A 14,750-nucleotide genomic window follows, 5' to 3' on the forward strand; every position below is an offset into this window, starting at 1 on the left:
TTATTTGTTTATTTTTATTTATTTATTTATTTATTTTTATTTTTTTGAAAATTGTTTCATTGCAACGGAATTTCAAGTGTACGGCTTCCTGCCAGGCTATTTTACTAATTTTGGTGCGCGCCAACAACATTCTTTGTATCCTTCGATCTTTGCGATATTGACTATTGAGGCGTGTCCGCTTACTATTCTAGCAGACGAACGAAAAAAAAATATTTGTTTTCATTTGGACGCACAAGTTGACACTTCTGGCTTCTGCTGTTATACTGACTGGTACTTGGTACATAAATGGCTGGAAATTATTATTTTGTAATCGTTGGTCACAATGATAACCCCCTATTTGAAATGGAATTCAATCCTGCAAACAAGGAAGCAAAGGTATTCATCAGTTTTCAGATCAAAGCTGTTGAGTTGAAGTTTCTAACTACAAAATTTCCATTTGCTAATAAACGTATTAGAAAGAAGATCACAGGCATTTAAGCCAATTTATTGCGCATGCTGCGCTAGATTTAGTCGACGAGCATATGTGGACCACTAACGCACTTTATTTAAAAATTGTTGACAAATTCAATGAATGGTTTGTCTCTGCCTTTGTTTCTGCAAGCCGCATCAGGTTTTTGATGCTTCATGATGTCAAGAATGAAGATGGCATCAAAAACTACTTCATGGAAATGTATGAAACTTACATTAAGGTAAAGAATGATAATTTAAAAATCATGATTGGATAGTGATAACAATTTCTTTTCCCCAAGCATTCAATGAATCCTTTTTATGAAATCAATACTCCAATAAAGTCAGCAGCATTTGAAAAGAAGGCATTATTTTATGGGAGGAAATTTTTGACAGGTTAGCTGTGTGGCTCATTGGACTCTTGTATGATGCTAATCATTTCAGTGGTAAATCTGTGTAGTGGAAATCCCACAACATTGTAATAATCTCCATCAATTGCTTCTATCAAACTTCCACCTAGCCCTTGGATTCCATATGATCCTGCTTTACCCCTGTGTTGATGTCAATAAAATTAATATTTTTAAAATCTTTATTTTGCAAAGAAACACTTACAGTGACTCCCCTGATTCCACATAACTGTTTATTATAAGGTCATTCAGTGTGGCCATCTTGACTCGAGTCACTTCTGATGTTAACCTCTCTTTGTATCCACTCTGTGATTTGTAATGAATACTGAGGCCTGTGACAACTGAGTGTACCTTCCCACTCAATCTGTTGGAAATTTAATAGAAAATTGTTATTCAGCAGCTCAATGTTGATTATCTTAGCCATTATTTAAATTAGAAGTAAGGATTACATCTAATACCTATATTATTTTTAGTAAGTAACTTTTGGGGCTAAATAATATTGAAATATAGCCTCATGTAATATAGGATCCTTAAGTCTATTGGGAATTCAGCTAAATGCTTAACCAGCATACATTTTTAGCATTTCAACAGCATGTTCTGAGTCTGTTGGTTTCCCCAAAATCACTTCATCTAGGAAGACCACTGTGTCAGCTCCTATAACAAAATCTGGTGGGTTACAGTGATTTTTCAAGTCCTCCACTGCTGCTAAAGCCTTTTGGGATGCTGTCCATTGTGTGAACTCCTTTGGATCACTTGTGTCTGGTCTGTTTTTGTCCTCATCAAAAGAAGACTGCACAACAGTAAAAGGAAAACCCTGGAATACAGAAGCAAACAATTAGTAATTGGAAATAGTAAGTAGCATCGTCTATTGATAAACATGTACCAGCCCGTTTAATATTTCTTTCCTACGCTCAGACGTACTAGCCAACACAACTCTTCTGTTCGACAACAATGTTTTATACGCACACAACATTTTATTCCAAAAAGAGAATGTGCATAAAATTGGACTATTTACACTTGTCTATGTCAAATTTAGGTATCATCTAGATCTGTTGAACTCAGATTTCAAATAAGAAAAAAAAATCAAGCAGACAAAACTTGGAAAAATTCTCTGAGGAAACGTCCGCGCATGGTATATTTGCCTGCACTGGAGCGGGAAACATGTTTTAATGCTGGCAAAGCTACAATGTGCGGAGCGTTTTGAGATTATTTTCTCCGAGAATCTCCTATTAATCCTCATAGAGTAAAAACTAGCCAAAGCAGCTAGTAAAAGCAGAAATATTTATATTTATTATTATTATTTAAAAATATTTTACCTCAATTTTTCTTGTTTAAAAAAAAGTTTTCAAATGTGTTTTATGAATACTTCGAAGTCTTATTCATGACATCCTGAGATTCTCGTTTTAGCGGTTTTAGTTTAAGCAATAGCCGGACAAGTAAATTCATAATAATCTCATTCTCATCAGTCTGCCCTCAAGGATGTACGTTGTTTATCGAAGTTATTGTTTTTCAGTCTAGCTTTTAGATTTTTTTTATAGCACAGCAGCGAACTAGCTCTCTACATCTCTTCCAACAGCTGTTCATTGCTACAACAAACACATGTAGACTAGAATGTGACACTGGATCTGTAATGCAGGTGCATTTATTTGCTTGAGCCATAGCTTGTCTTACGGACTAAAAGACACAAGTACAGAAATGCTACCTTTACGGTACAGTGATCATCGTAAGTGATGGATTGTTAGTATTCCGGTCGGTAAACTTCGTAATAACACAATTTCCTTGGACGACGCCGCCGGCTGTATTTCTGCGGTGAGCTTTTTCAACAGCGCCTCTAGGCGAGGCTGTTTCATTATTTCAAACTCTGCCTTCCAATTTAGTCATGCTTTCAAGGTTACAGAGCACATGCAGCATGTGAAAGTCTATCAAAATTTTTTGAGGAGTGCTCCCTCTTAGTGCGTAGAGATATATCATATTGTTATTTTCTATTCAAGTGTGAGTGTTGAAATATGCGTTAACATTTTTCTAACCTGAAATTAGACTATGCACTCATGAAAGTCATGCCTTTCTCTTATTGGAAAGTTATATGGAACTTGCATGGTTTTATTGTAGGAGGCGGGTAGGAGGGGCTCAGAGCTTGAAGTGCTTGTTGTGCAGTGCTTATGCTAAATAATTTATAACAGTAAACTTTTAACTACTCTTTATCCGGTCTGAACCCGCGCCTAGTGATTATCCTGGTCTAAAGGAAAGTGTCATATTTCAGGCACGTACCACTAGTTGATTTGTTTTGTTCTTTCGCCATCATTGGTATAGTTTCTCCTGATTCGTTGAGTGCTTTATTTAATCCACACAGCTCTCTTTGGAGACTAAAAAATCGCGAAAAATTTTTTGTGCATGCCAATCTTTGCACTGGAAACTCGATTTTAAGAATATCAGCTAGGAAGTGATAATCGGCGTGCTCGAGTAAACAATAGCAATTTTTATGCTTGTCCCTTCTGAGGTAGCAAAAACACCGTTTTTTTTATGATTGCTCCCTCTTAGTGCGTCAAGATATATCATATTGTTATTTTCTATTCAAGTGTGAGTGTTGAAATCTGCGTTAACATTTTTCTAACCTGAAATTAGACAATGCACTCGGGAAAGTCATGCCTTTCTCTTATCGGAAAGTTATATGGAACTTGCATGGTAAGACTGTAGGAGTGGCTCAGAGCTTGAAGTGCTTGTTGTGCAGTGCTTAATGCTAAATAATTTATTACAGTGCAGTTTTACTTTGAACTACTCTTTATCAGGTCTGAACCCGCGCCTAGTGATTATCCTGGTCTAAAGGAAAGTATCATATTTCAGGCAAGTACCACTAGTTGATTTGTTTTGTTCTTTCGCCATCATTGGTATAGTTTCTCCTGATTCGTTGAGTGCTTTATTTAATCCACACAGCTCTCTTTGGAGACTAAAAGTTCGCGAAAATTATTTTGTGCATGCATATCTTTGCACTGGAAACTCGATTTTAAGAATATCAGCTAGGAAGTGATAATCGGCGTGCTCGAGTAAACAATAGCAATTTTTATGCTTGTCCCTTCTGAGGTAGCAAAAACACCGGTGGAGGAGGAGAGAATGAACTACGAAAATTTTATTTTACTGTTTTTATTTTCTAAATGAATTCTGTACGTTCTAATAGTTTTTTGCTTTCTATTTCTCATTGTTTCCATACATGTGACTAACAGTTTGTCGCACAAACATCGTAAAAAATGTCTGAAGATAAATCAACAAGTAGCATGGATGAAGCTACTCCTCCGTCTGTTACACGAAAGGATAGTAACAGCGTTCGGTGGTCGATGGCAGCTGAACGAGCACTTAACATGAGGTTCAGTTCACAGGGAGAAGTAGAAAGCGGTAACAACGACGGGATTACAGAAGATACGCACACACGACAAAACAAAGGTCAAGAGGATATGGGTAGCTCAACTAAAACTGCGCGACGACGGTCAACCCAAAAACTTCTTGAAGATATCAATCAAAGTACACGCAATACTAAATTTTTAAAATAATTTGTCAGATAACACGCCCTAATGTTTTTAGAGAAATTTGATGAATGGGATCCGGAGCTTAGTATCCAACTTTTGAAAATCCCCAGCTTAGCCAACTATTCCGGTTTTAGGAAGCTGATTGAGAATGCAAAACCCTCTTGGATGGAAGATTTCTTGGAGCGTGATGGACTGGCAGTTTTGTTTGATAGACTGGAAAAATTATCTACTGGCTTCAGCATAACCAACGCCCTATTTCAGTCAGAGGTGGCCTATGCTATTCGGGCCGTTGTTAATTCAAAAATTGGTTTGAAGTATCTTCTCGCACATCGCCAGTTCACTCGTCAACTGTTTAGTGGTATATTCAATACCCTTCTGTCAAATTTTTAGTAAAGTAGTAAAGATAATATCTTATTATTATTATTATTTTTTTTTTTTGTTCTAGTTATGGCAACGAAGAATATTTTGGCAAAAAAACTCGTGTTGGAACTTTTCAGTGCTGTTTGCGTCTACTCTGACAGTGGACATGAAGCCACCTTAGATGCTCTCGACTATTTCAAGGTATTTGTATGTGCATGGCATCATTTTGAAAGTTATTTTTCATTCTGTTTTCTATAAGATGTCGAGAACAAAGTTGCAACGCTTCGCTATTCTGGTATCAGAGATACTCACGGCCGATACTGTTGAATATAAGGCAACTATCTTGGGTTTCGTCAACTCTTTGATATTGGGAACAGAAAACATTTGGACGCGGCACGCAATACGTTCAGAAATGATTGGCTTGGGACTGCTTGACGCAATTGAGAACGTGGAAATGTCTGACAATCCAGAATTATTTATTCAAATTCAAGTATTTGAGCACCATCACACAAAAGATGATGATAATCTGGATCAAACGGACGTGAAATCTTTGTTCGATCTTTTTTCACTTTACTTCATCAAAGTAAAGCTTTCTCTTTAGAAGTTTCCTATAAAAAAAAATCTTAATGAATATTTGACAGATCAAAGACAAACCGCAGGCCTTATCTCTTCATTCATTTCTTTCGAATCTTATACAGCTGAATGTTGCTGATCCGATCAAGTATATTGTAGATTAATCAATATCTCTGTAGATAAAAATGTAATTAATATTTATTGTCTGCAAGCTCGCGACTGTGGAATCTACTTGAAAAAGTGACTGAAGATGCTGTCAAGGGAAATCTGTCGGAGTGGAGTAGATACAGAAATTTTACAAAACATTGGCCGCAAACAAATATGATTTCCGTTAACACACAAACGGATGACGAATTTTTATCCGACAGCATCTTTATAAGTGAAGACGAAGATTCCATCATTGACGGAAGTGTGAGATCAGAAGCTATATTAAGCAAAATACCTACTCATCCTGTATCTTCGAAACCATCGCCTACACTTCCACCCGTGCCTCCACCCCTGCCTCCAACCCTGCCTCCAACCCTGCCTCCAACCCTGCCTCCAACCCTGCCTCCTACCCTGCCTCCTACCCTGCCTCCTACCCTGCCTCCTACCCTGCCTCCTACCCTGCCTCCTACCCTGCCTCCTACCCTGCCTCCATCCCTGCCTCCAACCCTGCCTCCAACCCTGCCTCCAACCCTGCCTCCAACCCTGCCTCCAACCCTGCCTCCAACCCTGCATTTACCGTTTAGTCCACCATCACCCATACAGCTGTCTGCCTTTGCTGACAGTTTTTCTAGTCAATTACCGCCACCGCCACCTCCGCCTCCTCTGTCTCTTAGTTCAAATCCTCCTCCACCACCACCGCTACCAATAACCGAACCACCATCCTTACCAAACAGCGCACTACCACCCTTACCCCCACCCTTACCCCCACCCTTACCATCAACGTCACCACCACCCCTACCACCACCCCTACCACCATCCACGCTGCCATTGCCACCGCAACCGCCACCTTTACCGCCATTGCCACCATTCCCCTGCACTGGAAGTTCCATAATTCCACCACCTCCGCCGCCTCCACCACCTCAAAATGATACAGGTACAAATGATTTATTGCGATTTCAACGTATAAGAAACTGCTAACTCTTGTGAAATTCAAGGTTCTGTTTTAAACATTTTTATTATACTTACTTTATTTTATTTTTTATGTAGGGAAAGCAGTTGGAGGGGTTCTGCCTCCTCCTCGTTGTCCCTCTCTGGATGGGTTAATTTCTTCTGCCGTTGCATCTACTATAGATTGCGCTTTGAATCCCTTGAAACTCAGTACTAAAATGAAAACCCTAAATTGGATAAAAGTTACCCGAGTGGAAGGTAGTTGTTCTTCATTTGACGTAGATTTTGCTGATTTGCAATTTAAAAAAATCTTTATCAGATGATTCCATATGGAAGGAAATTAATGCAACGATTCGGGTAAAACCGCCAGTTAGCTTGCGTCTACAACAAATTGAGGAACTTTTCTGCATGAAACCAACTCCTGCTCTTTCGTCTACAACAAAAACTAAAGGCTTTGGCGGCTTGAATAAACAAATGACTCACTGTCTCTTAGACAGCAAACGCAGCCTAGCAGTCAACATATTCCTTAAGCAGTTCAAAATCCCCATCACAGAAATTGTGAATCGCATAAATCAATGTGATGAACATTTTTTTACTACCGAACATCTTAGTTGTCTCCAAAAAATTCTACCGGATGCAGACGAGGTAATTAAGTGCGATTTCGTATACTTTGTTGCGCACTTCTCAATAAAAACAACATGTTCATAGATTTCTACGTTGCTGAACTACAAAGGAGACGTAACCAATGTTGGCCCAGCTGAACAGTTTCTTCTATGTCTGTTGGCTCTTCCGGAATATTCTGTGAAAATCAAAGCCACTATAATGGTGACATTTGAAGAGAAAATTAAAAAATCTTTCACATCTTTACTAACTTTTAATGTATATAGAAAATAGACTTTCATCCGTCCATGTCAGAGTTGGAACCTCCTCTAAGGCTTCTTCTGGCCACCTGTCGCAACCTTCTCGCCAACAAGTCACTTCAAGATTTCTTGGCAGTTGTACTTCAGCTTGGAAATTGCCTAAACAGTGTATATTTTTTTCTTTTATAAGGGCAACGGTAGTTTCTTCATCCAGCTTTATTGTCCTACAGAATAGCTATGCCGGCAATGCCGTCGGATTCAAACTAAGCGCTCTGCAGCAGCTTACTGATTTACGAGCCAATAAGCCTCGCATGACCCTCCTTCATTACATTGTGGACATTGCTTTGAAAGAAAACCCAGCTCTGTTAGACTTCACTGTCGAATTGTCATCCGTTAAAGAAGCAAGTCGGTTGAGTCTCGAGACAATGACTGCAGAACTTCGAGAATGGATCTCACGCATTAGTGAACTACAGAAGCAGTTGTTACCTGCAAAAGCCGGTCTTACAGAGTTCAAGAATGGTATGTTATAGGCTGATCTTTTACCAGCAACCTTCATGACTAAATTGACATTCTTTTTATTTCAGATTTTCTTGTGAAAGCTAAAGAAAAAGTTCTTTTATTGGAGCAACTGCTGGTAGAAATTGACAGTGCTTTTCGCTCAGTTGCCATTCATTTCAGTGAAGACCCGACGAAACTGAAGCTCTCTGAATGCTTTGGTATTTTCTCGGAATTGATTAACAAAATTGAAATAGCTCGCAAAGAGAACGAAACGCGCCAGAAACAAGAAGAACGTGCGGCACGATTGGCTGAAGAAAAAGCCATTTTGGCAGCATCCCCACAAGGCTCCGTCAGTCGATCACCAGGAAAGAAGATAGCGTCTGGGAAATGGTCTTCTGCCGACGACGATATTTGCATCGTGGATCGTCTTTTGGGGGAAATTCGCCGTGGGGAATTCAAACTGAAAAAATCGAGGCGTGGATAATGCAAACAAGCTAAGTTTTTTTTTTTTTTTTTATCAGTTTTGCATGTTTTTTGTCAGTTATTCTCTCTAAGGTTAAGTTTTCATCGTGACATTTGATGTCACAGAAACTAGTTTTGCGATTTATGCCGTTAGAATTTCTTAACTGCTTAAACTGCCAAAAATAGAGAAGGTGCCTAAACAAAGGGACATTCGTAGAGTAAAATCAGAAATTAAGTTTGAGATAATGTTAAATGGTTCGTTGAAAGTGACGACGTACTTGGTACGTTTAGTAGCATGATCAATAGCGTTCAATTGCGGATGTCTACGATACGGCAAGATGAATAACCGAATCATCTTTCGAACATCCAAACATTTCTTATTACATTGCGCATTGATAATATCATAGAGCTTTGCGTCTTCTGCATTAAACCTCCATGACAAGCTTGGACCAATTTTTAGTTTCATATCTTTCCTTTTATTTTCCCTAATGCTCTCGGTGTTATCACAACAACAAAAAAGAAATACAAGACAAAGGCAAACAAAATTTTACCCTCCAGAACTCCAAGATCAAATTGTCAATCGATATTTGACGAGACGAACAAGAAATGGAGAGCTTTGTTGACAGCAACATTTTTTAGTTGTTCACATGGCATCCTTTGAACTTCACCGACGTGGTTTGGCGAGAACGGTGAGAGTGACTTCGATGTACACGGTTATCCTTAAAACTGGAATAATTAAATGTTCCACTCAGAGTTTCCCACCACTGTTAACTCTTTCTTCCATAATCCGGTTCTCCTGGCGTATCTGCTCGAGATCTATTTGCAGTTGTCTAAGTTTGGGAACGATGTTACGTCGTAACTCGGTTTCGGCCTAATTACATTAAAAATTCCAATTTAATGACTATAGCAAACATCCATATAGCTGAACATACTTGCTCTTCCAAATCTTTGATCTCTCGAGACAAGTTGCCAGATTCCTTTACTAGTCTTTGGATATCAGAGCAATCTGTCTGCAGTGAAATTAAAAACTTGTATATCCGTCTCGCCGCCTCATCCGACTTGGCCACCTAACAAAAAAGAAGAGTTTATAAATAAAGCCAGTCTTATGAACGCTGATTTTTTTTAAATGACAGTTAAGGACTCGCTACCCGAAATATTATTTCATCCGTTACGGTAAAAGTACGCTCAACTTTCCCTTGTATCGAATTAATTTCACGCTGTACACTTTTCACATCCTCGAGCACCCGATGCATTTCCTCGTTTTGCTTTTTGACATTGGCCACAATACTCAATATTCTCTGTGTGTAGAATGTTCTGTTGAGAAAAAGGCATAGAAAAGGGCTTTTATGTCACGTGATTTGAATGTGTTTCGTTACCTTGTCAAGACCGACGAAGGCATAGATTCGATATGCGTTTGTAGCTTCTCTATAGCGTCTTCTTTTGTACGAATTTCCTTAACGACTTGCCTTAAAGAAAGCACTGTGTTCTCAAGCTCAGCTTTAAACTTCTCTGCTATGCTCTAGGGAGAAAAACAAGTTTTTGAGAAAGTGAATTGCAACCCAGATTAAAGCACGAAATCGTAGATGAAAAAGGGGAAGGGATATACGTTTTCTTGAAGCTGAAGGCATCTCTGGTACTCATCATCTAAAGGTTTCTTAATTTTTGACCACTGCTCTTCAAGTGCAGCAATTTTTTCTTTATTTGATTCCAGTAGAGATTTCATACGGTGCAAGTGCGCCGGTGCATCTGGAAGAAGAGCGTGTAGCTTTTCCTGTCTATCTAACTCGTTTCGTAGAGCGTCCTGCTCGGTCTCTTTACACTGGATAATGCATTTTAGGTTGGCAACTTCCTCTGTTGCATCGGCGAGCTCTTCTTGTCGCAACTGTAGGTCACGTTCTAGATTCTCCATAACGATATTTAGTTTTTGGCATTGCTCTTCTATAGTAGGAAGTCCCTCGGTTTTCGGTGCTCCGCCCAAATGTGAAGGTTTTGGAGGTGGTTGGGGTTTTTTCTTTTTCTTATCGATATCCTAATAGGGTGGGGGAAAATATATGTCTATCTAAAAATATTCTGCAACTGCTTCTAGTAAAATCAACTAACCGTAAAATTTAGTAAACGAACCAGAGAAAACCTTGAGCTCTGTGCAGGCGACAGAAACTCCTGTTCCCTTTTGAAGTTGCTACCTTTCTCGATTGGAAACTAGAAGAGATCAAATACAAAAATTTATGTTTGGAAGCCAACTAAAAATAGAGAAACAAGGGAAACCTTATATTGGTATTTGTCTGCTGCCAACTCTGAGATATGTGTTTCTATTAAAGATGGTATTAATTGAATGGTAGGTACTGATGACAGCTTCAGCAAATGGTGTCTGCCACTTGTATTGACAGCTTATGTAAATTTTAAGACAATATCCACATTTAATAAAACATAAAAATAAAACTACATTCAATAACAATACCTTTTGATAGATCGGTTGAGTGGAAAGGAAAACTATTACCACTAGAAGGGTTGCTAAAGTAAGGCAACCATGGTTGGTGAAGTTGTCTTAGAATATCATTCTGTATTTTCCCCATGGTACATGCAAAGGGATCTGAGTCAATTCAATCAGTTAAACCAAATAAATGTGTTATCTTGGAATATTGAGGCTTACCCATAATTGAATCTGCTATAGGTTGTTCATTCACTTTAGGTAGTTTCTGTATAAGAATGGCAAAAACATTACGAATTTCAGCCTGGCTACCATGCAAGAAAGTTTCATAACCAAGATCTCCTTTGTATCCTGCAACTTCCTGAAATTGGAAAACCCAACTAATACAACATCCACCTTTTGAATATTTTATTTCAATCACCTTGCAGGCCTTTGCTATTTCCATGCATAGTTTATAACGGGCAGGAAGATTTGGTGGCATCCTGTGGTTGAGTTGTAAATCGGGATGGATTGAAACAAGACACTTAACAACACCTTCAATCACTATTTCTGTTGTAAAATGGGCAATGGATGTGACATCATCTTCAATATCACTTCAGAAATAGGTAAGTAAAATTAGAAACCATTCTCATTTGATTATAATGATTTATTCACCAGCCAATTTTGCGAAGGGTCTCAATTATAATTCCGTCAGTTTCTTCCATGCTTGCAGTAGAGTATATTTCGATTAGTTTCTGAGCCTTTTGCTTAAAAAAATTCTCATGAAATTGCAATTTATTTTCTATCTACAAAAATATACGATAATAACAAACGACATCTGTGAAGAAGAAGTGTAAGTGCCAGACCGGGTGGCGTTTTGTTGAAAGAACAGTTTGCGTTTTGAACTTTTTGGAAGTGATAAAGTAAAAAAAAAAAATATAATAATAATAGGAAAATCTTGCTTGTAAAGTGGTAGAATTATCGCTAAATTAAATTGCTGATTTTAGGAGAGATTTTAGAATAGCAATTGAATATAGGAATGGAAAAGTTAATTGGAGTGAGTGTGTTTTTAATGTGCCTGCTCGTTGGTGGAACTCCAGTTGAAGTCAGTAAGAGACGAGCTCTGCATGTGGCCGATCACAGCCTGCGGCGCAACTTGAGGTATTTCTGGTGTGATTCAACCTGCCTATGAGCGGTGGTTTATTTCATTTCACAGTTGTTTAAACAGTCATACGTGCCGGATGAAGTCAAAAGAAGGTCTATAATTCTTTGAGGCTGACATAACTTACTTTGTCATCGATTGTAAGTTTTCATTGAAGTCAGTGTTCGATTTGACAGTCATAGCAAAAGTTAGTCTGAGCGGACGTTTCGCATAACCAATTCTAGGAAGAGAGAAAAAAAACGAGACCGCCCTTGGGTTGACCTATACATCCGACGTATGTACGCGTTCCATCCGAGAGAAAGAAAAAATGGATTCTACTGACGGATCACAACAAAGGTACTTGGCAATATTACATTTAAATTTAGAAAATATTCTTGTTATATTTTCTGGTGTTGTGACTTAATTCGATTCGGAACTGCGCATTGATGGATTTTAAACTTGGTGCCCTGTGAGCGCAGCCTTGAAATAGTTTTTTTTTTATACTTAGAAACTTCATGTTACATTCATTATGTACACTATTGATATTTCAACCTCATCTGTTTGTTCTATAGGGGGATGGAAGACGAACGGGGTATTCTGATTCCCGTTAATGTTTTTGAAAAACTGATCTCCGTAAATGAATCAAACAAAGAAGAATCTACCAACAATGTTTCTGACGAGGTTCCCGAAAACCGGTCACGGTCACTGAAAGAAGTTGAAATTGGGACGAGCGTTGCCCCGGGGGCAGGGGACAGTGGAGTACCTATTGAGACTGAAAGAGAAAGTGAGTCCAACATAGCACTTGTATACAATACTCTTGAGGAAACTGAAGACCATGAAAAAATTCAACAAGATTTTATACGAATTCACGAACGTACTCCTGATCAAGAGGTACCATTCAAAGACACCTTAGACCTTGATAATGTAACTGAAATCGAAACATCAAACGAGGCCTTAGCAGCAAATGGATTTACCTACGCCCAAACAGAGGCAGAAAATGAAAACATGGTAGGAATGAACATCAAAGTAGGGGAGACAACTGATAATGACCATTTAGAAGGGAGTATGCCTACCACACTCTTGGTCGTGGGAAAAGGGAGTGAAGAAAATTATGAAACCGTTAACCCGGAAGAATTGGAGGCGGTTTCAATTCCAGAATCTGAGAGCACAACGGATCTTCCTGTATTTGAAAGTGATGCCAAAAATGATGATGTCTTAAAGTACAACATTGAGCTAAAGGGGATGGCAGATAAATCAGACCAGAAGGACGGAGAAGATATCAATCGAGAAAACATTCAACCAAGTGAGACGGAAAATATTGTATCAGTCGCTGTAATGGACGATTTTGATATTGAGAGAACCAGTTTGTCGATGACCGAAGCGGATGTTAACGAAGAGATCGAAAGAAACGAAGAAAAGGTTTTAGAGATGAACATTCGAATAGAAGAAGCTAAGATTAATCAACAGGATGCTGAAAAAGAAAAGGAACCCATCACGCTCAGTGATCAAGAAAATTGTCCCGAAATGGTTGACCTATTAGAGACGCCCATTCAACTCGAAGAATTGTCCTCTGTCCAGCAAGGCGGAGTTTGTAAAACTTCAGATTTGTTGGACACTAGAGAAACTGAGTCAGTAAAAAAAGTTGACTTCATTACTTCGCAAATTGATAAAATGAATGAAGCTTTAGCGCCTACCGATGAAGAAGACGACACTGCGACTAAAGTAGAGAGATTGCCCGTGACTAATCCTGCAGATTTGTCGTTGCCATTTGTTCCGAATGAGTTTGAAGCAGCTATAGAATTTATCGATTCAGAAACTCAAGAATTGCAAAAAGGTCCCCTCATCTGTGACGATCACCCTACCGAAACTCTGGCAGGTATCGTGAGTGATGCTTCTTTAGCTTCCGATTCGAAAAGGCTCCTCAGCGAAGAAGATCCCCTTGCGCATGAAGAAGATCCCCTTGCGCATGAAGAAGAGGAGGCCATCCCAGTGGTCCCTTGTCAGCCCTCACAGCATCTGAAAACGAGCACCTCTCACCTTGGTGATTGTTCAAATGACAACATTCTTGGATCAAGCTCAGATGCGATCAAATCAAGTGGAAGAACACGTATTAGGAAGCCAGAATGGATGAGAAGGTCGTTGGTTAGAAGTGGCTCAGTACGGCGATTGTTCGGTCGTATGAGATCAAAGCGCTTTGATCACGATCAACTCCCAGTGACCACAACAACAGAACAGGGGCCTCCACGACGTCCCTTTCGTCAAATGATAGTTGATTTTTTGTTATTACTATTTGAATCGTAAAATGTTGAACGTGGAAGACATAATTTTTGTATCGTATTTTTTTTATTATTATTGTGATGGCTGAATTATATTTATTAGAACAGCTAAATAATTGCAATAACTATAAATGCGTTTCCTTCAATCGTGGCTAAGTTGGCATCCCTGGAGGATTGACAGCGTTGAGCAATGCCTCTTATTTACGCCATCGCAGTTACGCCTAAAAGTGGCTTCTTCTAGTTGCAACGAATACCGATATCAAAAAGTGCATATCGAAAAAACGGTCGCAGGTAAACTTAGAAAGGTATATCATTTTTCTAAACTTACTGAATGTCAACGGGAAGAATGCAGAGTAATTGTCTTATATAGCCCCAAAAAGGCAAACGTTTTTACGTTAGCAGCCGCTGTGAACTACTGTCATTTCCTCTTTCTTTTCGAGTTCAAGCAAGACTATTTAAGCCGGGCTTTTTTACCGACACTCGAATTAGGCAAGGTATGAATTGAGACTTAGCGCAATATGACGGCCTTAAACGAATTAGTTACGCCATACCACTTTTGTTCTGTTTATTTCAGCAACTAATGTTTATATGAGAAAACAAATTGAATTTGAAATCACCGTTCAATTTTGATTATACTGCGGGAATGTCATTCCATTCCAAGAGATGTCACTTCGGGCTTGAAAAATAAGCCTGACAAAATAAAACC

The 14,750-nt window shown here is 38.9% G+C and overlaps 4 protein-coding genes across 13 annotated transcripts; 2 read left to right on the forward strand and 2 right to left on the reverse strand.

The window, feature by feature from the left end:
• The first annotated feature begins 14 nt into the window (after window positions 1-14).
• On the forward strand, window positions 15-1,253 carry LOC116936735 (trafficking protein particle complex subunit 2). The gene is made up of 3 exons (XM_032943905.2): window positions 15-375; window positions 456-689; window positions 750-1,253. Exons 1-3 carry the CDS (start codon window positions 286-288, stop codon window positions 846-848), a joined length of 423 nt encoding a protein of 140 aa, XP_032799796.1. The 5' UTR covers window positions 15-285; the 3' UTR covers window positions 849-1,253.
• On the reverse strand, window positions 718-1,966 carry LOC116936719 (dTTP/UTP pyrophosphatase). Its single transcript, XM_032943900.2, has 4 exons — window positions 1,738-1,966; window positions 1,427-1,668; window positions 1,060-1,218; window positions 718-998 (listed from the first exon to the last, which is right to left on the reverse strand). Exons 1-4 carry the CDS (start codon window positions 1,825-1,827, stop codon window positions 845-847), a joined length of 645 nt encoding a protein of 214 aa, XP_032799791.1. The 5' UTR covers window positions 1,828-1,966; the 3' UTR covers window positions 718-844.
• Window positions 1,967-2,247: 281 nt separating this feature from the next.
• LOC116936517 (inverted formin-2) lies at window positions 2,248-14,157 on the forward strand. 10 transcript variants are annotated; one of them, XM_045174136.1, is made up of 18 exons: window positions 2,715-3,536; window positions 3,641-3,695; window positions 4,073-4,367; window positions 4,428-4,730; window positions 4,818-4,933; window positions 4,992-5,315; window positions 5,374-5,453; window positions 5,518-6,386; window positions 6,500-6,658; window positions 6,720-7,045; window positions 7,109-7,225; window positions 7,288-7,428; window positions 7,491-7,779; window positions 7,845-11,253; window positions 11,728-11,788; window positions 11,844-11,929; window positions 12,014-12,125; window positions 12,341-14,157. In XM_045174136.1, exons 3-14 carry the CDS (start codon window positions 4,097-4,099, stop codon window positions 8,240-8,242), a joined length of 3,393 nt encoding a protein of 1,130 aa, XP_045030071.1. In that variant the 5' UTR covers window positions 2,715-3,536; window positions 3,641-3,695; window positions 4,073-4,096; the 3' UTR covers window positions 8,243-11,253; window positions 11,728-11,788; window positions 11,844-11,929; window positions 12,014-12,125; window positions 12,341-14,157. The 10 variants fall into 10 exon arrangements, with proteins under 10 accessions (XP_032799620.2, XP_045030071.1, XP_045030448.1 ...); XM_045174513.1 differs by having other exon boundaries at window positions 11,856-11,929; XM_045173088.1 differs by having other exon boundaries at window positions 11,728-11,929.
• LOC116936606 (coiled-coil domain-containing protein 22) lies at window positions 8,674-11,713 on the reverse strand. The gene is made up of 11 exons (XM_032943801.2): window positions 11,303-11,713; window positions 11,070-11,241; window positions 10,871-11,009; window positions 10,679-10,810; window positions 10,486-10,607; window positions 10,321-10,419; window positions 9,827-10,249; window positions 9,597-9,739; window positions 9,369-9,534; window positions 9,153-9,287; window positions 8,674-9,091 (listed from the first exon to the last, which is right to left on the reverse strand). The coding sequence occupies exons 1-11, from the start codon at window positions 11,350-11,352 to the stop codon at window positions 8,969-8,971; spliced, it is 1,704 nt and encodes a 567-aa protein (XP_032799692.2). The 5' UTR covers window positions 11,353-11,713; the 3' UTR covers window positions 8,674-8,968.
• Window positions 14,158-14,750: the final 593 nt, after the last annotated feature.

The sequence above is a fragment of the Daphnia magna genome, linkage group LG1 (genome assembly GCF_020631705.1).
Source record: "Daphnia magna isolate NIES linkage group LG1, ASM2063170v1.1, whole genome shotgun sequence".
In the NCBI taxonomy this organism is placed as follows: Eukaryota; Metazoa; Arthropoda; class Branchiopoda; order Diplostraca; family Daphniidae; genus Daphnia; species Daphnia magna.